Source organism: Diospyros lotus, chromosome 8, assembly GCF_014633365.1.
Source record: "Diospyros lotus cultivar Yz01 chromosome 8, ASM1463336v1, whole genome shotgun sequence".
In the NCBI taxonomy this organism is placed as follows: Eukaryota; Viridiplantae; Streptophyta; class Magnoliopsida; order Ericales; family Ebenaceae; genus Diospyros; species Diospyros lotus.
Window position 1 is genome coordinate 1508033 of NC_068345.1, and position 24637 is coordinate 1532669.

The 24637-nt window shown below is 35.4% G+C and overlaps 2 protein-coding genes across 4 annotated transcripts; one reads left to right on the plus strand and one right to left on the minus strand.

The window, feature by feature from the left end:
- Nucleotides 1–489: 489 nt before the first annotated feature.
- Nucleotides 490–9237, plus strand: LOC127807688 (kinesin-like protein KIN-7C). The gene is made up of 19 exons (XM_052345726.1): nucleotides 490–709; nucleotides 1333–1422; nucleotides 1523–1623; nucleotides 1733–1846; nucleotides 1967–2048; nucleotides 2119–2186; nucleotides 2281–2346; nucleotides 2476–2600; nucleotides 3487–3823; nucleotides 4433–4537; nucleotides 4638–5558; nucleotides 6487–6591; nucleotides 6765–6869; nucleotides 7032–7136; nucleotides 7307–7411; nucleotides 7595–7699; nucleotides 7853–7948; nucleotides 8254–8534; nucleotides 8780–9237. Exons 1-19 carry the CDS (start codon nucleotides 490–492, stop codon nucleotides 9096–9098), a joined length of 3450 nt encoding a protein of 1149 aa, XP_052201686.1. The 3' UTR covers nucleotides 9099–9237.
- Nucleotides 4441–18055, minus strand: LOC127807627 (protein ACCUMULATION AND REPLICATION OF CHLOROPLASTS 6, chloroplastic). 3 transcript variants are annotated; one of them, XM_052345634.1, is made up of 7 exons: nucleotides 17392–18053; nucleotides 16866–17090; nucleotides 14722–14982; nucleotides 13637–14606; nucleotides 13035–13168; nucleotides 9675–9970; nucleotides 4441–4945 (listed from the first exon to the last, which is right to left on the minus strand). In XM_052345634.1, the coding sequence occupies exons 1-6, from the start codon at nucleotides 17929–17931 to the stop codon at nucleotides 9680–9682; spliced, it is 2421 nt and encodes an 806-aa protein (XP_052201594.1). In that variant the 5' UTR covers nucleotides 17932–18053; the 3' UTR covers nucleotides 4441–4945; nucleotides 9675–9679. The 3 variants fall into 3 exon arrangements, 2 of the variants coding, with proteins under 2 accessions (XP_052201594.1, XP_052201592.1); XM_052345632.1 differs by lacking the exon at nucleotides 4441–4945 and having other exon boundaries at nucleotides 9524–9970; XR_008024764.1 differs by lacking the exon at nucleotides 4441–4945 and having other exon boundaries at nucleotides 9822–9970; nucleotides 13641–14606; nucleotides 17392–18055.
- Nucleotides 18056–24637: the final 6582 nt, after the last annotated feature.

Here is a 24637-nt window from a genome sequence, read left to right on the forward strand (position 1 = left end):
TAGAGTTTGTAAATATGAAATTCATAAACAGTTTGTTTTTTGTCTGATGTAAAAAATGTCAGAGCTTCATTGGAGTTGCATTATTTCAGGACAGATTGGAAGGGCGTTAGGGACTGATTCTAGATCTAAAACAACAGCAGGCTGCGGCGAGAGATCGAGAGGGCAAATAGTACCGAGTTTTGTCGAGAACGGGTGAGGGTTCTGAGGTACAAGAATCATTTGTCCTTCAAATATAAGCAACCTAAGAGGGAAATGTAACAAGTTGCAGTGATTAATCTTTGCTGCAGAAAACTAGGAATTCCAAGGATTGGGGCTTGTTCACTGGTATCTGGAGAAACCAGGGGACATTTAAGTTTTAACATTCCAACACTCTCATGTTCCCTCTCATGTTTGCACATGAGAGGGAAGGTGTGGAGATTTTTACTTGTCCAATTTTTTAGTTGGGAGCACAGGTGTATCAGATTCTGGCAGAAAGAAGGGGGGTGACAAATGGGATCACTTTGTGGGGATGAGCTACAACAGCAATGGGATGTACATGGATCAGGTGACCATGAAGAGAAGATATTCGTTGCAATCAGGTTGAGGCCATTGAATGAGAGAGAAATTACAAGGAATGATGTTTCCGACTGGGAATGTATCAACAGCACCACGCTCATATATAAGAATGGCACGGCAGAGCGGTCAATGGCTCCGGCTGCTTATACGTTTGGTAAACAATTCTCAGCCTTGTATTTGGCATAATGTAGTTTTTCTTTCTTTGATGCATAGCTATGTATGGGTTTTTATCAACTCATTCATGCTTCACCAAAGGGGGAAGACTATATATAGCTAGCTTATCACAGTTTAGGCTTGCGTTCTCACAGTCTATCCATTTTGAATGCTCGTGTTTTTTTCCCCTTCACAGAGCACTGAAAAAAATGAAACTGCCTTGAAGAGGTTGACCTTGGATGGTCGTGTATAATTATTTTACGAATGCTTTTCAAATAAATCCATTTTTGTTTCTAGAGTGATTTCATTTTGGAAGTACTTCCCTCGATCAAATACGTTTTTAGAGGGTATCGTATTTGCACCAAAATCAAAGTTTTATGGGAGCATTCTAACCAAATATTTACTGAAATTTTACAAGATATATGTACATGAAAATGTGTTGAAAAGGTTCTTTTTTGCTTTCAGGATAAAATATTTTTCCTCTACTTGCCCAGTTGTTTTAGATAAGAAATGGTCAAACAGAAAACACTCTTCCTTTGAAGTTCATTTTAAGTTTCACTGCGCCCCCTATATCAGTTTTCCTCTTCCTTTATCTTTTTTCTTTGGTCAACATTGTGGGAACAGACAGAGTATTTGGGTGTGACTGCTCCACAAGGGAAGTTTATAATGCAGGAGCCAAAGCAATTGCTCTTTCAGTTGTCAGTGGCATTAACTGTGAGTAATTCCATTGTTGGTTTTCCTCTCTCTCTCTCTCCCCCCTACAATTTTATTATGGCTTCGAGTTGCAATTTCTCACCAGTGAAATGTTTCCCAGCAACTGTTTTTGCATATGGGCAGACAAGCAGTGGAAAAACATACACGATGTCTGGCATCACTGAATATACATTAGCTGATATATTTGACCACATACATAGGGTACTTAAAGATGTCATTATTCTCTGATTCAGATTTTGTAAACCTGCTGTGTTTTTTCATATGATTTCTAACTCATGGGCATTACATATTTTTCTTTTTGAACTTTTAGCATGATGATAGAGAATTTGTGTTGAAATTCTCTGCCATTGAGATTTACAATGAAGCTGTAAGAGACCTCCTAAGTCCTGATAATACTCCGCTTAGGCTCCTTGATGATCCAGAGGTGACTATTGTACTTCATAAGTAGAACTGAAATTGAAATTAGTGGTTGCGCTCCTAATGTCTTCTATTCTTCTTATTCTTCTTCTTCTTCTTCTTCCTTTTTTTATTTTCCTATCTATAGAGAGGGACTGTAGTTGAGAAACTGATAGAGGAGACTTTGAGGGACTGGAGCCATCTAAAAGAGCTGCTCTCTATCTGTGAATGTAAGTACAATCATCATTATCCTGTTTCCTTATATTAAATTGCAATATGATTGGTTTTTCAATTATGCAGCTCAAAGGCAAATTGGGGAGACCTCTTTGAACGAAATGAGCTCCAGGTCTCATCAAATTCTCCGACTGGTATGTTGTCATTTATCAAGTCGTTATTGCCTCCTAAACATTTTAGGCGTATGGACACTTATTGACTTCTCTACATAATACTGGATTCTTTCAGACAATTGAAAGTTCTGCTCGTCAACTTCAAGGAGCCGAAAACCCAAGCACTCTTACAGCTTATGTGGTACGGAGAAATGTTCTTAGCAGACTGGCGGCAAATAGAAAATTCCTGCCCAAAGAGCTTTTCTTATGATTTTAAATTTTAAAATACAAAAAATGAGAACGTAACGCATAAGATGGTTCATCTGTCCAGAATTTTGTTGATCTTGCGGGCAGTGAGCGTGCTTCTCAGACATTATCAGCTGGTGTAAGACTCAAAGAGGGTAGCCACATTAACCGCAGTCTGCTAACCCTTGGAACTGTTATTCGCAAGTTAAGGTTGCTCTTTCCTTCACATTTCTTTTTAGTCTTTCTGTGTGGTAAACATATTTACCAGTGTTAAAATCTTTAAAATAGACCTTCTGTCATACTCATACATTCATATTAATGAAAGGGAATGTATATATATTTCTTTTCACTCATTCCCTTAGCCTATTTGAAGCTGCAACATGAGCTATGCTTCTTAGTGGTTAAAATGTAAGTAAGGGATGATACTTCCCCAACATCCAATGGAGCAAAGGTCTGCTTATTAGCTTGAAGAATCACTGCAAAGATTATTCTAAAGGGAAATAAAGCGAAGTGTTTTCTCATGATTACGTCAAGCTACCCAGAAAAAAAAATTCTGAAAGGGAAAACAATAGTTATTGAAGTTTTGGCTCTTAAGAGAAGTTAATGTGCTTGGTATGACTTGGAAATCAAGGTTGAACACTTCAATTATCCCATTCTTACACGTGTCCCCCGTTCTCTTCATTAACAACAAAAAGGACCTGAACCTGCACTCATATTTTTCCTTTACTATCAAATTGAAGAGATGGAAAGCTTGAAGATCTGTCGATCGTACTTTACTCTCTGTTGTAATATTAAAAACAGGCCAATGGCGTTGTAATATTAAAAAAAGACAATAAGACGTGACCATGGACCAAGGGCTATTCTCAGTTGTTTATTCCATTACCAAAAAATTCAGATTCGCCATCTTTAGCTCCAACTTACTTTGCCACATATGAAAGAATTTAAGGATTCCAACTCAGATTATATAGAATCATGTGAAGAGAAGCTTTTTTTTGTGTGTGTGTGGCTGATGGTCTTTTTTTGAACAACGTTTCTGGATTTCTTACGTTTTGTTTTGTAACTTTCCTTGTCAATTTAATGCCATGATCGGGCACAGCAAAGGACGAAATGGACACATACCTTACAGAGACTCAAAGTTGACACGGATACTGCAGAACTCATTGGGAGGCAATGCAAGAACTGCCATCATCTGTACAATGAGCCCTGCACGAAGTCAAGTTGAGCAATCAAGGAATGCCCTTGTATTTGCTAGCTGTGCAAAGCAGGTAAATACCAATTCACGGGTCAACGTAGTAATGTCAGACAAGGCATTAGTAAAGAAGCTAAAGAGAGAATTGGCCAGACTGGAGAGTGAGCTGAAAGGTTTAGGGTCATCATCTACCATGCCCAGTTCTGTTGCACAACTGAAAGAGAAGGAACTTCTCATTGAAAAGGTAAACACCATGAAATCTAAAACTTTTCTGTTACACCATAGATTCCCTTTTTCTTTGTTCTTTTTTCTACTTCCCTTTATACGTAAACATCTCACTGAAGAACTTTATTCTAATTCATCTGGCAAGTAACATATTGATTTGATGATACCTAGAATCAAATTGAAAGTTAAATATTTTCTCAAGTAAACTTTACATTTAGCTACAAGGACCTTGTGTTCTCTTTGGAGTTCTGTTTTATGGTTGAAAAGTTCAATCATTTCAGACATGGGAATCCTTGTGAAAGAAACATGCTTTGATGCATTATATTTTAAAAATCGTGAATGAATGAGCATGTCTGTCTCTGGAATGAACTGCATGGAAAAGACTATCTTTCTACAGGTCGGCAATTTGTTTACCAATTTCATTGAAAATGTCATATAATGGTGAATAATATGGGGCCTAGTTCATCGCATGTGCTTCAACATTTGATATGGCAGCCATTGCACTTAGTATGTTAGCTAGGATTCATTTGCATGCGATCAAGAAGTTTAATGGTCAAAACAATGGTCAGTACCTTGCTCTCTTTTTAGTTTATTTAATCATTTTATTGATTATATTTTCAATGTGCAGATGGATAAAGAGATCAAAGAACTAAAGACACAACGTGATCATGCTCAATCTCGTATCGAGGATTTGATGCGATCAGCTAGTGATTGTCAAACTCCAGGGTCAATGGTATGCTGGTTACTATCTTTTTAATCAAGAGCCAGTGTCAAATTCTAATTTCCAGCAAATGTTAACGAGTATTATTCTTGTTCCTTTCCCTCTTTCCAAGGTGGAGCCCAACCAGCTTCTGAGACATGGTATCACAAATGCATGGTTAGATGAATATCCAGCGTCAGTATCATCAGATATGGTAGATCCTCTTCGTTCAGATATTACTTCAGTCATGTCTCATCATTCTAGCCAATATGATGTCCACAATTCCAACAGACATGATATTGAGCTTCTCGACTATTCTGATGATCACTTTCTGTCTGATGACATATCTCCACGACTGGTCATTGACAAACTTTTTGGACCTGACCCATCAAGAGGTTGGGAAATGACCAATGGGAAACATGGTGAATATTCTGAAGATCACTGCAAGGAAGTTCAGTGTATTGAAGTAGAAGAATCAAACTTAAACAGGAATTTCAAATCTGAAAAAATATCATCAGAAGATGGAAGTAAGAATTCAAATTATATCCATATGGAGCCTACTTATGAAGCTTTGCAACGGAAGATTCAGAGCATGCAGAAAACCATTGAACATCTTGTTAAGCCTTACCGTAAGAATCAGACATATGAAGATTCAGATGTATCCTCTGAAGCAGGTATGTCTGCCTCTAGAAGCACAGAATTAGCTAGAAGCAGAAGCTGTAGGGCAGTTCTCATGCCTGCGGCATCATCCCCTCGGTCCTACAAGGCAGAGTTCTACGAAAATTCACCTCCAAATGGTTTTGAGAAAGGTTTTCCTGGAAGACCAGAAAGCGGGAATCAACAGAAGCTCTCTAGATTCAAGTCCATTTCCAGCATCGGGGAGTTATTTGGAGAAGAGTCCGAAATTTCTTCTGTTAATGGTGCTTCTATGGACCAAAAGGAGCAAGACCCCAAGATTTCGAACAATGGTGAAGTTTCCAGTGTGCTCAACTCTGCTGCAGCACTCAATGACTTGGCAATATCTGAGCCCGAACAGCAATTTACAGATAGTCTGGTAAGCTAGTAATTAGCATTTTCTTTTTGTTCTTCATTTTTCCATCATTGCAGTCTGCAATTAATCTTTTACCTGTCTGTCTGTGTTTCTGTTTTTTGCTTTTTTCAATCTCATATATGTTGAATGATTATAGGTAATATAGATCAAACAACTAAAATAAGAATTTGATATTCAATTTCAGCATCTACTGTCTTATTCTTTTATGAAGAAAGGTACAGTATTATGCTTGTTTGACTTGTGTACCGCATGTCGGTTGACATTGCCATTTTTATTCCTTGCAGTAAGTCAGTAATACAACTTAGTATTTAACTGAATACAAATCATAATCTATATACATCTGTGATCTGGATTTTCTCATATAAGGATACTACCACGCATACAGTCTTTAATTGGCTGCAAATTGTAATCTATATGCATGTGATCTGAACTTGTTCCATACATGTAGTTCGGCATTTGATATGGCTGAGAGAACTGGTTCTGTTTTGGGGTTAACCTTTAGTGGCAGTTCTAACTCTAAGCAACCATGACATTGTGTGTGTATGCTATGACTCATATTTGTATGGAACTGACAAGTTCAATAGTCTATATCATGTTCAGTGCCTTACTTTCTTTTTAGTTTATTTATTTATTTATCTAGTGAGTATATTTATTTCTTTTATTGAATATCGAGACACAATGCGATCGTGCTCAATCCTGTACCAAGTATTTGTTGCAATCAGTTGGTGATTATCAAGCTCCCAGGTCAATGGTATGCTAGTGATTTTCATTCAGTGAGGGCAGTCTCAATATCTAATTTGAGACTCATTTTATATTTGTATCAGGACTCATTTTGTATGTAACCGATAAGTTCAATGGTCAAATCATGTTCAGAGCCTTGCTCTCCTTTTAGTTTATTTATTCCTTTTTTTTAAAACTTCTCATTGTGCAGATGGGTAATGAGATCAAACAGCCAAAGGCACAGCGTGACCATACTCAATCTTGTACTGAGAATTTGTTGAAATCAATTGGTGATCATCAAGCTCCCAGGTCAACGGTATGTTGTTTGTTATCATTTCAATCAAGAGGGAGTCTCAAATTCTAATTTGAGACTCATTTTGCATCACTCACTTTGTATGTAATCTACAAGTTCAATGGTCAAAATCATGTTCGGAGCCTCACTCTCTTTTAGTTTATTTATTTCTCTTTCTTATTTTTCTCATTGTGTAGATGGATATAGAGATCAAAGAGCCAAAGGGGCAGCATGGTTATGCTCAATCTTGTACTGAGGATTTGCTGAAATCAGTTGGTGATTATCAAGCTCCCACGTCAACGGTATGTTGTTTCTTATCATTTCAATCAAGAGGCAGTCTCAAAATCTAATTTGAGACCCATTTTGCATGTAACCAACAAGTTAAATGGTCAAAATTATGTCTACTGCCTTGCTCTCTTTTTATTTTATTTATTTCTTTTATTGATTATATTTTCAATGTGCAGATGGATAAAGAGATCAAAGAACTAAAGACGCAGCATGGACATTCTCAATCTTGTACTGAGGATTTGTTGCAATCAGTTGGGGATTATCAAGCTCCCAGAACAATGGTATGCTGGTTGTTACCATTTCAATCAAGAGCCAGTCTCAAAACCTAATTTGAGACTCATTTATATGTATATTAGAGCTCATTTGTATGTAACTGACAAGTGCAGTGATCATAATCATGTACAGTACCCTTGATTTCTTCTTAGTTTATTATTATCTTTTCATTGTTTAGATGGATAAAGAGATCAAAGAGCTAAAGACACAGCATGGCCATGCTCAATCTTGCGTTGAGGATTTGTCGCAACCAGTTAGAGATTATCAAGCTCCCAGTCCAATGGTATGCTAGTTATTATTATTCAATCAAGAGGCAGTCTCAAAATCTAATTTGAGACCCATTTTGTATGTATATTAGGAGTCATTTTTGTTTGTAACCAACAAGTGCAATGGTCACAATCATGTTGAGAGCTTTGCTCTCTTGTAGTTTATTTATTCTTTTATTGATTATCTTTTAAATGAACAGATGGATAAAGAGATCAAAGAGCTAAAAATACAGCATGGTCATGCTCAATCTTGTATCGCGGATTTCTTGAATCCAGTTGGTGATTATCAAGCTCCCGAGTCACCGGTATGCTGGTTATCATCGCTTCAATGAAGAGACATTCTCAAAATCTAATTTGAGGCTCACTTTGTTTGAAACCGACAAGTTCAATGGTCAAAATCATGCTCAGTGCCTATCTTTTTTGTTCATTTCTTTTATGGGTATCTTCTCATTGTGCAGATGGATAAAGAGAGCTTAAAGACACGTTGTCGAGCTCAATCTTGTACTGAGGATTTGTTTCAATCAGTTAGTGATTATCAAGCTCCCAGGTCGATGGTACGCTAGTTATTATCGTTCCATTCAAGAGTCCGTTTCAAAACCTAAGCAATATGTTCATGAGTCTGATTCTTGTTGATGATGTCTCCTTTACCACTTTGTTTCACTTTGAGGTTAGAGCTTCAAAGTTTTTACTGGTCAAATTCCTCAATGTGCTCAAGTAGAAACAGCTCAATTAGCACATGGATAGAAACACAAGAAGTTTCCCCTATACAGAACAGGACAATCGAGTCACCACCTTACCTTTCTTATTTTTTCGGTTAAATTTGCTTGTCAAATGATCATGCAGTGGTCACGCATTGCAGGCACAAGAGGCTAAGCAAACGGTTAATGGTTTGGGAAGATTCCAAGAAGATATGGGTTCAGACTCAGGGCAAGGTTCGCCAGAGTCACCTTGTAGTTGGCCCTTGAAATTTCAGACTCAGCAGAGAGAGATAATCGAACTCTGGGATGTATGCTATGTACCACTGACCCACAGAACCCACTTCTTCTTGCTCTTTAAAGGTGATCCATCAGACTCTGTTTACATGGAGGTGGAACTCAGAAGATTGTCCTTCCTTAAGTCAACACTCACACCTGCCTCCAGGTAAGAAAACAGAAGGTTGCTTCCTATCTATTTGTTTCTGTTTACATCCATTTTAAAGAAACTAAAGATGCTAAAGAATGATGTCCAAGTTAAGACCTTGTAGATTTAGCAGAATGCTAAAGAGGAAGAAGAAGAAGACAGTCTATCAAATAATGTTTGAATGATTGGTAGATTTAGCATAATGCCTCTGCCTCTACTGCCTACAATACAAGAGAATCCTGATGTTGTTATTGTGGCGATGACAGTAAACGCGCTCTCAACCACGAGAGGCAGATGCTAAGCAGGCGAATTTTCAAGAAGTTCTCGGCCAAGGAGAGGCACGCCCTCTATGAGAAGTGGGGGATTGGAGTGAAGACAAAGCAGAGGAGGCTACAACTGTGCCAAAGGATATGGAGCAACCCAAAAGACATGCTTCATATTAAGGAAAGTGCTGAGCTTGTTGCAAAACTGGTTGGATTTTCGGAGTCAGGTCAAGCCCCCAAGGAAATGTTTGGACTCAGCCTCTCATCTCAACCCATGAAAGAAAAGTCCTCCTTCAGTTGGAGCCTAATAAGCCTTATTTGAAAAATTGGCATCACAGAAAGACCACAAAATCAAAAAAAGGTATATAAATAGAACTAGAAGGATCAGAAGATTCTGAACAATACTTATTTGTGGATAGATCTAAAAACAGCCTGTTAACTAATGTTCTAATGGTGTTTGTGTAAAGTAGGAGTCCATATATTGTGGCTCCATTGTGACTGAACTTGATTTACTTTGTTCCTGTAGCCCATTATTGCATAAGATGCATAGTAAATTAATGCACCTATTATATGTACCATAAAGGTAAACCGTCTACCTTTCTGTTCTTGGGCATGCATTTATCCTGTTTAGCATTGCCATGAAATTTTTACTATCGTTGTAAACAAGGGGTCCATGCTGTAATTAAATAAAACATTGTGGGTGTGAAGTGCAATGCATGAAACAGAGAAGGAAAGAAACACAATATAGACAAGAAAATGGTAAAACAAAATTTATTATATCTGTATCCCATCCAGAGAAACCTGGACCACTTTAGAACGCAATTGACAAATAATTGATCTACTTATACTAGATGAGCAGAAACAAATGAGCTAATATGAACATCAAAGCTTCTCATACCGTGATTATGATTTGAGGACGGCTCCTTCTGTGATCTTCCATCCTGACTTCGTAAATGACATCTCATACCTTGTCGTGTAAGTTGAGCTGTATGAGTCATTATGCTCTGGATGGGACACATCAGTTAGGCTAGCAGACTCTTCAAGAGTCGCTTCCACAAGTGCCCGTCGCCCATCTACTGACACTGTCACGCTATCTATGGTCAAGTTCAAGAGAACATAGTCCCAGAACCAACCGTGTTGAGAGATTTCTGCTGCGCGTTCGTTCCAAATGTTCAGCATATGACCATCCAAAACCTGGCAATTTGATTAGTTAAATTGTCAGGATATGAGTTATAAGGCCTTACATAAAGTAAGCTAATAGATAGAAATGATTGGTGAGTTAAAACTCATGCAGCTGACCCACATATAGTGGGACAAAGACTTGATAAGCCGTTGTTTGTTTCCATGTGTATTTCAGCAAAACAACTAAAATTTAAGCAGGAACTTGGTGCATAGTGTTAAGGATAGAGCTAAAATTCACATATTATAATGGCCGAATTTTGCGCGTGAAAAAATAGGAAGAAGCTGTTAGGGCTTAGTTTCACACTTTCATTGAACTAAAAATGAGCATGATTAATTCACACACTTGTATTAGCTATTCGCATTATTAAGTGCAGTTTATTTTCTATCTATATACATTTACAGGCAAGAGATGTATAAAGTGATTCAATCAACTGACTGTTTGACAAAACTATACGGAATATCATAGACCGATCGCAGTGACTCAGCCCCCATGATGCATCTGAGGTGAACCAGAAGTCCAGAAGGACTCTGTGAGAAAACACAGAAAATGTGCAAGCTGGTCCTTGCCACGAACTTGGGGTTGTAAGTCTCGTTGACCACATGCGAAAGGCATTTTTGAACTGGGATCCTTGGGGTGTCACGTCCACCCACGATATGCGGTGGGGTATGTGTGGCTCTGTGGGCCACATGTAGTTGACACAGAGATCTGCCCACCACACTGTGTGGTAGTTGCAGACACTATATGCCCCTTTTGGCTGCTGCTGCAAGACCAGCCAGCCACATGTGGAGCTTTGCCTGGCTCGTGTGGATGGGGACGGTTTGCATGGGCTTAAAAGGATTAGTCGGGCTGAAGGCCCAAATACCTCATAACAACAACAATAATATATCCAATGTTTATCTCACTATGTGGGGTCGGCTACATGAATTTTAGACTTCCATGCATTTCTGTCTTTTGTCATATCTTCATTTAGGCGCTCATACACTTTATATCAAACTTTAATGTCTCTCCCAAAGTCTTCTTGGGTCTACCTCCACCTCTCTTTTTTACTAATTGTTTCATTTCATCAACTCGCCTCATGGGAGCATCTCTTGGTCTTCTTCTCACATGACCAAACTATCTTAGTCTAGTCTCTCTCATCTTCTCCTCGATTCGCACTACTCCTACGTTATTACAAATAATCTCATTCCTAATTTTATCTTTTCTTGTATGACTGCACATTCATCTTAGCATCCTCATCTCCTCTACGCTCGTCTTTTACTCATACTGGTATTTGAGTGCCCAACATTCTGACCCATACAACAAAACTGGTCTTATAGCTGTCCTATAGAATTTTCCTTTCAGTTTTAATGAGATTTTACCATCACATAACACCCCCGATACATTTCTCCATTTTAGCCAACCGACCTTAATTCTATGCGTGACATTCTCGTGAAATTCATCTTTTTGAATCATTGATCCCAAATATCGAAAATGGTCTTTTCTTTGTATGATTTGGTTTTCCAATTTTATTATAACATCCTCCACACTTGTATTCTTACTAAATTGACATTCCATATATTCTGTTTTCCTTCTACTTAATTTAAATCCTCAGATTCTAAATTATTTCTCCACAACTCAAACTTAGTGTTCACTCCCTCTTTTGTTTCATCCACCAACACTATGTCCAAGTGCAATCATATTCAATCTTTGACATAAAACTAGCCTAAAATTTATCATTTATTTCCATTTGAACACAGGTAATCTCCAAGAGAGTGTATTTGGAGGTACAAGTCCCCATAAACTATAAGATTTAATAGCTGTAGTATATTCAAATTATTGTCAAACATAAGCATATGCCATGCCAACATCCATAATGGATATTTGTACTCTTGGGGGGCGTTTGGTACAAGAGAAATTTTAAGATTCCTAAGAATGTTAGGTTGGGAATCTGTATTCCCATGTTTGATACAATATTTTTATAAAAAGAATCCTGAAAATAGGATTCCAGGGAATGATTTTTAAATAACTTTCCCACAAAAAGATTTCCATAGGGGGGGTTGGGAATCCAAGTTTCCCATGGACTTGGGAATGTTTTTAATAAATAAAAAGACTAAAGCACCTCTTACCCTTTTATAACCCCATACAAACATATTATATATATTATATATATGTAATATATTTATATTATTTATTATAAAATATTATATATATTAAAGTAGATATTCATACAAACATATATATTATATATATACACATGCATATATATACATAATGTGTAAAAAAATGACATTTTTTGGACTTTCTAAAGATATTGTGGGTCCCAATATTTTATATAGTAGAAAAAATTTATCATTTTTATATACAAAATTAAATAAGGGTAATTTTGAAAAAAGAACATGAATTCCCAAAAATGTTATATTTAAACCAAACATAGGAATATAACATTCTCAGAAAAGAATACTGAACATTCCTAAGAATATTTAAATCTAACCAAACATAGAATTGCATAAATCCTGGGAATCAAAAATTTCAAGAGCATTCCCAAGAATCATGAATCCCAGGAATTTAAAAACTTCTCCCGTACCAAACGCCCCCTTGGGGTTTGGCCAGCCCAAGGAAGTACATCTGTCATATTTGAAGGAGTATGCCTCCTGAATCATGTAGCACATAAAGGGGTAGAGGAATATAGAGATTCAGAGTATAGAGAGAGACACATTTTATCTTAGGGAACTAGTGTTGATTCCCTTTTCCTTTGTGGGGGAGAGGATCTCTCCTTCTCCCCAAAGACATTATTTCATTCTAATGTGACCTTCCCCTGTAAGTTTCAGTGCTTTACATATCCTTATATCAATGAGAATAAGTAGTCACTTTACCCTTTCAAATGTGTATTGGGTCTCATCAGACACACATAACAAGCCCACAGACCATGCAACTAGGTCACCACATAAAAATATGTGCAAACTCACCCCTAGGGAGGCTTGAACTCCAGTTGCAAAAGAGACCGCTATAACCTCTTACTACCACGGCCAAACCTTAGGAGTCACTTTATATACAGCTTTACTTTGAAAACAGCATATAAACAAGAAATGTTCTCACCTCGGACAACTTTTCAAGGTAATGATCAGGTCCTAGAGCCTGAGATTTAATGTTCTGCCACTTGCGAACCAAGTCTTCTGCAAACTTCGCATCCATTCTAGGCACTTCCTCAGAATTTTCAACTACAGAGGACCCTGTTTGTTGTGGATTGTATTAGGTCTAAAATTGAAAAACAACAAAAGCATAAAGAAATGAACTTTCTTGCAGCAAAAATAATCAACTAAGATGTTAAAATGATGACCACAGAGGCTGAAGAAAGTGGTCCAATCCAACCCCACAAAAATAAATAATACAGTAAATGTAGTGAAAGTGTTTTCCAGAAACATTATTCATGAAATGCAAAGTGTTTTCCAATTACCTCCATCCATGGCCATATCTTCTATATATATATTGCATTTGAAATTTTGAATGACATTTTCAACTAAATGAAGAGAGAAAGCAAAGGGATTTTCTTGGTAGGACAACTGCTGGAATCCAACATATGGCAGGCTTCTGTCATGTCTTAAGCTATGAATGATAAGGTTTCCTTCTTCAGGAGCAACACATTTTATGGTCCTCACAATTGTTCTACGGAAATGAAAAATCGTATAATTAGATCATACCTACATTGATAACATCAGAAGCCATGGCTGAACCAGCTTCTTTACGCATAATTGAAGGGTGATTCCGAAATGCTAAATATTTTAAGCCAGCCAAGGTCATCAGTCCAACTACAACTCCAGCACACATAATCTTAACACTTGCATCTTTTATTTTGTCAGTGATTGCTTCTTCCTCAGGAATCTCATCAGAGTTAAAATTGTCAGGAATATTAATTATGCTGGCCAAATCATCTTGCTCCTGTCGTAATCCAGTTTCCTCACGTTCTAAGGCATTAAGAGAACTGTTTTCACTGTCTTCTTGACTCTTAATATTCCCATCTCTTTGCCCAAGAGGAAACACCTTCTGCAACGCCTGCATTGCACTAACCTTCACACTGTCAAGGACAGCAGTAGCCTCAGCCCCAATTTTTACTATGGCAGCTGCTGCAGCTAATGGTGACCCCCCAACTCCCTCTAGCCTTTCCAAGTATCTCAGTACTGTTGGATCATCATAATAATCACCAAGCTTGAATGTTATATCTTTGGTATCTCTAAACCTGGGGAAGACCACCTCCAGCAACCATGTCTCCAACAATTTACAAAGTCCAGGAAGGAAATCATTGTCTTTTTCATCCTTGGAATGTTCCATGACAAAGTTAATAATAGAGGGAACTCTATAGGGTGAGTTGTCACTATCTAAACCCAACCATGAGCGACAATCATCAAGCTCTCCCAAAAGCAGCGAACAGAGACCTCTCTCCAATGCAAAGTCCATCTCACGGCTTTCTCTAGCAGTAGCAGAATTGACATGCAGTGGATTTGCTAGAGCTGTTACCTTGGTCTGTTGAAGTTGCTGAAACAAGTTGTCAGCATCCCGAATGAGATGCGGTTTCTTACTCACAAAGGCTTGAGCAACAAGTGCAAGTGCCACACCATAAACTTCAAAACTTTCTGCAGGTATGTTACTTGGAGTGGCAGCAAAAAGGTCAACCTTGCCATAGCATGGGAAAAGGGGAAAATCAGAGAGTAGTAAGGAAAAGGATGAATAAAGTGAACAGCAAGCATAATTTTACAAAAGGTTCTAACAAGCCAATCCAATTGATCACCTGCTCTGCCGCTGTCATACATAAGAAGGCCTCGTTCATGAAATCCTCACGGGTAAATCCCCCAGCAATGGCAGCTGCACCACCTCCACCAACAGCCCACAAAATGTTACGGACACCTTGAAGACCCTCTCCCCTTTTTGTTCTGCAATCATCTGTAAGTGGTAAAGCTAGAAGCTCCAGAACACAGCGTGGAGTGATCTCTTCCAATGTCTCGTCAATCTGTGCTTGTAGATCTGGTGCAAGGCTACTTGCACCTTCCTCCTGCATAACAGATGCTCAACATCAAAATATTTTTTCCATCTTCCATCTACCATCTACTTATGTCCAAATTTTAACAGTTGAATCACCTATCAAAAAATAAAAAACAGAATTCTCAGTTCTTCTATATTTTCTATTTCTCCCCCTTCTATACTATTTGCCCTCTCAAGAAGGTGCAATCAAGTTACAAGTAGTAATAATTAACAGAATCAGGGATCAGTAGATAAGCTTAAAGTGTCTCCAAATTTATACTTTATTATGTTACCTCCTTGCACTTCTGTTTTTCGGTTAAGTATTCCTTTATTCTATTACCAGCCAATTATTTAAAATTGAGATCAACAAGGCAGAAGGCTTAATATTAATGTACCACAGTTGGTTCGAAGAATCTAAAACAGGCATCATGCTTACTCATTTTATCCCAAAATCATATTGCTACCTTTTGGCAAGTACAAGTTCTCTAAGAAATTAGTCAATACTAAAATTACATGGCGGTATAATAAATCCTTAAACCTATAGTGCAAAGAGAAAAAATAAATAAGGCATCATTAATGAGTAAGCAAACAAAATATTCAAAAGAGTATCTCTACACATAGGACAAGTATGTAGTCACATATTTCCAAGGATCAAACCAACTTCAAATATGTTTAACATGTGTACAGTGTTCTGAAGTCCTGATCGTTGATAAATTTACATACACAAATTATAATAAACTAGCAGACCTAGAAAATACTTACCTTGGTAGGCTCAATGACTAATGTAAATCATCACAAACAAACTGCAAACCTAACTGCTATTTTTGAAAAGAGAAAAAAACAATGTACTAGGTGGTGTTGGTGGCGAAGGCAGGACTAATAATGCAATATCCAACCATTCCTGATTGACTTTTGTAGAAAACAGGAATCGTGGTTCTTGCATTACCTGTATTGATTGAGCAAACATTATATCAGCAAATGGCAAAATTGCACATCACATGGGCTTTGGGTGATCCAACATTATTTTATCAAACTTTCAAGCTAATTGTGAAGACATTTGTGTTAGATTAGTTTATGTACTTAGGTTCAATTTCTTGTATAAATCTGTTAGCAAAAGTTCTCCTATTGTAATGTTTTTCTTTTCTGTTTTTATTTTTAGCCGGCCATTAAATTAATGGGTTTCCGCTCAGTTAGGGCAGTCAGTTGTAACTGCCTTGCCCGCCTCTATCCTTTATAAATAGAGGCTGGGAAAACTCGGTTTTGCAAGGGTGAAATCTCGGGATATCTTGTAAGGGTGTGCGGGTGAGCTAGGCTGAGAGTTTTGTACTTCTCTTGGGGTGTTCTTCTCTTGGCAGTCTAGGGTTTTTAGACTCGGGAAGAAGAGAAGACTTTTCTAGTTCATGTAATTGCTGTAAAGATTGTCAAGATAGTGGAGATTTCATAGGCCTAAGGCAGTCTGGATGTAGGTCTCATTTATGAGACTGAACCAGGATAAATTTGGTGTGTTTACTGCTATTTTTCTATTCCTAGTCTCTGTATTACTATCGGGTGATTGTGTGTTCTAAATAAGAGATAGGGTAGTGAGATCTTGAGGGCTAGATTGCTGAGAGTGTGTGAGTGTGTGTCGGTCTTGAAAAGACTACACTAATAAAAAAAACCCATTCCATCTCATCCCCTCCACTTTTCCGTCTCCTCCCAGAAACTTCAAAAATCATGTAGAAAGGATTAGTAGATTTAAAATACATGTCTTTATCCTACTTTTCAACCGGAGCAGTATCAACCCAAAGCCAAGACATGAAACATTGAAGAGAGAATACAAATACTCCATGATGGTATTCCTGGACAATAAACTTCGAAGCAAGTACTTCAACAATTTGTCAATGCTAAAAATGTCAAGAGAGACAGGGAGGGGACCTGCAACAACTTCAATGCTCTCTCGAGCACTTCACAGCCTTTAATAAAATCTGGTGGGGAAAGTGCCATAACATCCCTTGATACATCAACATAAGCAAGCACCATAGCCAAGACAACATCTTGCTTAAATGACTTGGGCAACCTCTCTTGCAACAAACTCTCACCAATTTGAAGCACCACCTCAGTCTCTCCCGCTTCTTGTAAGACGCACAAAGCCCCAGGAACCTACAAACCCATCAAATTCACTTCTATAATTCACCACATTGAGTAAACAAATACTTGCTACATATGGAACTAGGATTTTCCAAGACAAAGACACAGGAACGGGAAGCCGTGTTAGTTGCTGCTTAAACAATTAAGGACAAACAATAAACTTTTTCTGACAAAAAGCTATTCATTTTTCTCTTCTCCTTTCGTTTACTTTTCTCTCGACTTATCCTCCCCATCAAACTTAGCAAGATTTGTTTCTCCAAAACAAATGTGATTGAAAAAGTACAATAGACACTGAGAAACGAACAAAAACTACCTTTTCCCAAGGGACTTGACTGAGGATAGTATCGAACTCATCTTCAGCGAGGCCTTGGTTGTACTCTCTTCTAAAACTAGGGTTTGCCAGCGTTTCACAGGCGGCTTGAAGAATCTGCCTGCGGCTAATCAACACGTCTTGGCTGTACCCGTACTGAGGCGGTTTCGAAACCCTAGCTTCGTAGGCTCGTCTGATGCCGTCGCCGAGGAAGTGCGTTTCGGCGCCCAAAATTCGGTAAAAGTCGAGGGGCACGGACACATGGCGCTCGGGAGGCACGGGGTGAGGCGGGGCGAGAGTGGCCGTGTAAGAGGGAAGCCGGTCCGGCGGTTCAGATGCTCCCGCGGTTGGGAGGAATTGGAAGTCGGCGAGGAGGCGATCGGCCCATTTGCTGCCGGAGAAGCTGTTGGGGACACTGCTACTGCTAGCTCCGCCGGTGACGGCGTGGAGCCTTTGGGGCTTCTTGCCGTTTGGCGGCGGCGGCAATGGCGGCGCAAGCGACGGAGTAGATATTCCGATTCTCAAGAATCGTAGTGCTTCCATTCTCGCGTGGCAGAAACTTGCAGTTACTCCAAACCCTCACTCTCTCACTCTCTAAATTTCACTTCGCATTCGCATTATTTGCTCTTGGAAATTTGCAAAAATAGGACTTTCGGTATTAAACTTTTGGAAAGTATCACACTTCAAAAATCTTTGCAAACCTATAACTTGAACGTGTGTTCGATAAAAATATCTCATTTTTCAGTTAGCTCTCTCCTCCTCCTCTTTCCTTTTCAATGGTGCTTCTTTTTCCTCGCTGATTAATTTGCTCAAAAAATTTCTAAAGTTTGCCATACGTGACGATTGTGCATCTTACTTTCTTCGTCTAAGCTACTATTCTATTATATTTTCTTTATTATTTTTTAATGACGTTTCTTCTTCTTTGTTGATTAATTTGTTGAGAATATTTTCAAAGTTCATCGCACTACAACGACGGTGCATCTTGCTTTCTCCACCTAAGTTGCTATTTTATTTTTATTTTTTTAATGGCGTTTCTTCTTTCTCGCTAATTAATTTACTAACAAAAAAAAATTAAAATCCACCACACACAATGGTTGTGCATTTTGTTTTCTCCACCTAAGCTGTTATTCTATATTTTTTTTATTTCTTCATTTTTTGCAAGTTCTCTATCAAACAAGCATAAAAGTTGTCAAAATATATCAATTTTAGATATCGATTGTAGATATCTGATGTAGATATCGGTTCAACAATATCGATTATTGATAGATATTTGATGTAGATATCGGTTTAGAGATATTGGTTGTAGATTTCTATGGTAGAATACAGTTGTCGTAGATATCTGATGTAGATATCGGTTATTGATAATCATATATTTGGATAATCGTATTCCTAACATAAATTTACAATCGATATTTATCAATAACCGATACCGTTGAACCGATATCTATAACCGATATTGTTGAACCGATATCTACATCAAACATCTATCAATAACCGATATTGTTGAACTGATATTTACATCAAATATCTATCAATAATCAATATTGTTGAATAGATATTTACATCAGATATCTATCAATAATCGATATTATTGAACCAATATCTACATTAGATATCTATCAATAACCGATATCTACATCAGATATCTACAATCGATATCTAAAACTGATATCTTTGGACAATAACTGTAAATGAGAATCGAATGAAACAATAAAGGGTTATTAAGACTTTCTTTTGTAAACGAGAATCGAATGAAACAATAACTGTGAATTGAGTGGTTATTAATGTATCATTTACTTAGAATAACTTCAATTAATTACATTTAATTCGATTATTTGATAAGAAATTAGACAAAGGAAACATTTATATACAATAATATTTTGATAAATTTTTAATGCATAACTGGACTTAACCATTAATAAAAAATAAATATTTTGACAAATTTTTAATATTTTAACAGATATATTTAACTTAACAAATATTTATTACGAATATCCTTAACAAATATCTATTAAAGATATCTGTCATGGCTATGGCAAGAAACTAAAACGATCATGGTGAAATATTGGTCACAACCGCAATCAGCGATGTCATGCCTGCCATTGTGGTCGCTTTTCTTTTTTTTCCTCTACATGGCCGCCATGTGTCTCTTCTCATCTCCCATCAGTGCAAATACACACAATACATGTATAATACATATATACATAATGGAGAGAGAATGAGAAAGACCCACATCTTTGAACTCAATCGTTAAACATGAACAATATACACACATATATTTAGGTTACAAAGAATAGTAAAAGATAAAAAGAATGATATGTGGATATATATATATACCTTATATATATAGAGTAATAGAGAGAGAATGAAAGATTTATTAAAAAAAATAAGGAAGAACACGGAAATAGTTAACTGAAAAGTTAAGGTATTTTTGTCTAATACACATTCAAAAGCCCTATTTTTGCAAAGATTCTTAAAGTGTTTTATTTTTGCAAAATTTCGTACTGAGAGTCCTATTTTTTCAAATTTCCCTTTGCTCCATTTGTATTTTCTTGGCTTACTTTACTTATGTACCCCTTCCATGATGTTAACATGGGAAACTTAAAAGGTAATTCGATTAGAATAGTCTTTCACCTCAACCAAGTTCATCCTTTTTAAAATAAATGATTTATTTATTTTATAATTTTAAATAAATAAATAAATTTATCACGAGTTAAATTTTTAGAGCCTGACTACTTAGATAGACATAAATAATTATATACTTTTACACAAAACAGAGTCAATCGCACAATCTCGTAGTATACAAACTCTTAGGCATATAATGAACCATTTATATTACCTCAAAAAAGTTAAGACCTTAATATTATTGGTTCCGTTAATTATTGATGTAGATAGATTAAGTAGTATTTTTTATTGATGGTAAAAGTCGTGTGACTGTTAACCTAATTTTATGAGTGGAACATCATTAATATAATTTATTTTTTTTATAAAGTTTGTGCATGGTTATTAAAATTAAGGGTGTCCATGTATTTAGATAAACTTAATAATCATATCCAACTAATATGATTAGTTTAGTTTGGTTTGATTTTTGTAGTATAACAATTCGACTTTGGATCTAAACAATGAGATTAGTTTAGTATTAGATCCAAGCCCTCAAGTTCGTGATTAGTTTAGTTCAATTTGATTTTTATAGCACATCAATTCCGTCTTAGATCTAAAAAAATATATTTTATTGAAATTAGTTCAGTTTTAAATCCAACCCTTCAAGTTCATAAAAGAAGAGACCAAAACTTGTCAATGTACAAAAATAAATAAAATATATATAATATAAATATTATATATAAAATATAGTATACGTGTTTATTATTTTTAAATTTAGAATTATCGTTCTTGCGCGGTTTCTCATCGGTTGTACTCTCAATTTCGACAGAGAAAGTAAATCGCAAGTAGAGGTTTTGTCTCACTGTGTAAAGTAAAGAATTGAACTCACGACCTATTGGTGCGAATCTCAAGTTATCGTGGGCCAACTATTTAAGCTATATCTTTAGGACTATCATTTTCAAACTTTAAACATGACATGTATTATTTCATATTTTATTCATAAATATAAATAAAAATTATCTATTGAGAGTTGATTGTTAATATCTGGTTAGAAATTATGTAATAAAAATTTTAAATTGATAAATTATTATATATGATTGAAATTGAGAATAAAATTGAACCAACCCTCTTTTTATGGGTTGGGTTAGTTCGACCCAAAATTCAATTTTATTAACTCGATTAAAATCTATTCAAACTTAGGTTAATATGAAATTCAAACTAACTCAACTCATGACACCCTTAATTAAACTTGAAAATTCCTAATTTTTTTCTCAGTAAAAGTCATCTCCATCTACAAATATCATAATCATTTTTAGTGTATTCTAATGATGATGTGATTTGAACATCTTAGTGTTTTTAATTAATTTATAATTATAAAGCTTCAACATTTAATTATAGTTGTATGTTTTTATGGTTTTAATTTATGATGCTAATTCTTAATAATAATAGATTTATAAAAGTTTAGCAATTATATTTTTATATTTTATATTAAACTAACAATTCAATTGGTGAACCATATTGAACTAATAAATTATATTGCGTTCTCTTTTGTGTTTCATTCTTTAATTTTTAATTTAGTTTTAATTTTATACTTTGAGTGTCTATTTTAAAATTTTTAAAAATATATTTTTTATTATTTCTTAAAACAAAAAACTAAAAAACATGTTTACTTTGAAATTTAAAAAAAAATATTTTATAAAATTTTATTCAATAAATTTAATTATTAAATAATAAAATTAACTCTTTTTAATAAAATTTTACTATTAAAATAAAATATTATATAAAATATTTTAAAATAATATTTTATTTTATTTTTGGGAGAGAGCTGTGTATGTCACGTTTTGGTGTTTTCAGCATGTTTCGGTGGAAAACACTTAAAACAACAAGAAGTTATTTTAGATTTTTTTATAATTTTTTTTATTTTTAAAAATAATAAAGTAAATACGTTTTAAATGTTTTGAAAATTTTAAAATTCAAAACAGATTAAAAACAATAAAAAGAACACAATTTTAGTATTTTGACTCATTCAACCAACAATAAAATTTTCGATACTATGCGCTTAAATTGTCGTTATTAGTAGATTTATTGTAAATTACATCTTTTTGGATGTTAAAATACTGGAGTTTATTATAATAATGATATGATATATGTATAATTAGAATGATTAACTTATAGTTATTAGATTTAAATAATGAATAAATAAAATCATATGCGTGAATTATAGCCCAAGTGAGTTGGCCCAATGGGCCAGTGAGTTGGGCCTTGTTCCTATACCAAATCCAAAGGACCACTCTGGTCAAGAAATCCATTGCTTGAAACATTTTTGTAAAACAACCTAAACTTTTAGGGGTATTTTTTAAATAATAAAAAACTGAAATACTAATGTCAAAATTAATACAAAAACTAAGAACTCAAATTTTGTATGACCAAATCAAATCGAGATAACCCCAAAGATTATAGCTCAATCAGTTTATTATTGTCGACGATAAATTTTTAACATCAAATATTTAAATATCAAGGTGTCACTTTCACTAAAATCAGTGTCTCCTATAACATGTTGGTACCCTAATCATATATCCCGCGAGGGGTTGAATGGGGTGAAGGTCTATGATGTCTTCGGGGAGGTCTTAATAAGAGGTTTGCCCGAGAATAATGTATAATCAAATATTTAAACTAAATTCTCGTATAAACGAACATAATGCTAGATTTTTATTTTCTCGAAATATGAATCATGAGTTATAATGCCAAAAAAACAAAAATTTTATAAAAAAAAAAAAGAAAAAGATTGATAGTTAAGTTGTAGGAGCAAAGGGCCCATAGACCATGGTTACATCAATTTTTTGTTGCAAGTCTTGTCCATAGTCCCTTTGCTGTCCGTCCGACAGGACAATGAACTCTTAACGATGCCAATTGACCCCAATAAATCATTTAAAAATAAAAAATTTCGAGATTTTTTATTTGACGGGAGGAGGGCGTTTTAAAAGAAATATTATTTTTAAATTTTAAATGATAGGAAGATGATTTAAGACAACTTTGTTAAAAAAACATAAATAGACTAAAATATATCGTATTTTAGAATTTGAGATGCCTATCCAATCTCATATGGTGTTAAAATTTTACAACATTTACAAAATCATTCACTCGTAACTACAAGCGATGAAATCGTTCTAGTATTAATATGAATAGACTTGTAATAGGATATTTTTAAATTATCCTACCACGAGAGTTGTTCAGATCTATGGTGGGTGGACACTCTTAATTGATTCATTTTTTTAGTTGTAATATAATTTTTTTTAAAATATGCATGTATTACTAATATTTAATATTAGTTATTATTATAAATTATAATTAAAAATATTACTATTAATAGCTTTTAACAAATTTTCTATCTCGGATGAGATTAGGCCACTCAATCTTGCATTAAACATTCAAACTAAGGGTGTATTTGATAACATTTAAGTAAAAAGAAAAATATTTTTCAATTTACATGGAAAACAAAAATTATCTCCCCCTGATAGAATTTTTCATGAAAAATAGACAAAAACATGCTTTAATGATTGTACAATAGAATTCAATTTTATGAAAAATATAGTGTATCAAACACTAAAGATGGAATTCAATTCATTGAATGTAACATTTTTCATAGGGGTGTTCACGGTGCGGTTTGGTTGGTCTGAATCATTTTCAGCACGCCAAATCGCTAGTGTGATTTTTCAACCAAACCAGACCGCGGTATGGTTTGGGTTCGGCCAAATCGCACCAAACCAGACCGCATTTGCGGTCTGGTTTGGTGCGGTTTATTGCGATTTGAAATACTATTTAAAATTACTAAAAAAAATATTTAAAAATGGTAAATAAAGACACAAATATTGATAAATAAAGACAATTAAATGTAAATAAATAGGAGCAAAAAATAAAGACAAAATAGTGTAAAAAATAAATAGGATGGGCTGCCAATTATTAGATTTTTATAATAATAATTTTTTTTATAATTTTTTTTATTATTTTCTTGGGCGGTTCGGTTTAAAACCGAACCGTAAACTGTCCAAACCGCAAACTGCAAACCGCGCGGTTTGGACAGAATCCAAACCGTTTTCGACCGCAAAAAAAAAAAAATCGATTGGATCGGTTTGGTTCGGTTCAGTTTGACCGGTTTCCGCGGTGCATCGATTTTTTTGAACACCCCTAATTTTTTATGTATTTTTCATACTATCAAGCACACTCTAAAATTTGAACACTCTTACTTATCATCCCATAATTATAGACTCGTAACATGATATATTCTAGTCGAGCTCTCCCATGACTAAACTACTACAAGGGATGCACAAAATTACACAATTTTTGGTCAAAATATAAAATAGATGAGTAATGATTTTAAAAAAATAATATTAAAAGTCATGATTAATGATTTTTAATTTATAATCCCAACCATACAAGTGTATGCTTGCAGAGGTCCAACACAAGAGGACATTAGGGAAAGTTTGTGCACTAAGCATCAAATGCATTGTATTAAATGTTGTAATATTAATTGGTCCCGACCAAGCCGACTGCATGGATAAAATATTGTGACAATCAAAACCATTGGCGATTTGGCCAAACTCATTAAATCTTAGTAATTAAATAAACGAATGGACTAATCCGAGTTTCT

Coding starts and splice junctions, on each gene's coding strand:
- LOC127807688 (XM_052345726.1), top strand. CDS start 490: ATGGGATCACTTTGTGGGGATGAGCTACAACAGCAATGGGATGTACAT. Junction 710..1,332: donor TCCGGCTGCTTATACGTTTG/GTAAACAATTCT, acceptor TTGTGGGAACAG/ACAGAGTATTTGGGTGTGAC. Junction 7,949..8,253: donor ATCAAGCTCCCAGGTCGATG/GTACGCTAGTTA, acceptor CACGCATTGCAG/GCACAAGAGGCTAAGCAAAC.
- LOC127807627 (XM_052345634.1), bottom strand. CDS start 17,931: ATGGAAGCACTACGATTCTTGAGAATCGGAATATCTACTCCGTCGCTT. Junction 14,607..14,721: donor GTATGACAGCGGCAGAGCAG/GTGATCAATTGG, acceptor TGCTATGGCAAG/GTTGACCTTTTTGCTGCCAC. Junction 9,971..13,034: donor ACCTTGAAAAGTTGTCCGAG/GTGAGAACATTT, acceptor TCAAATTGCCAG/GTTTTGGATGGTCATATGCT.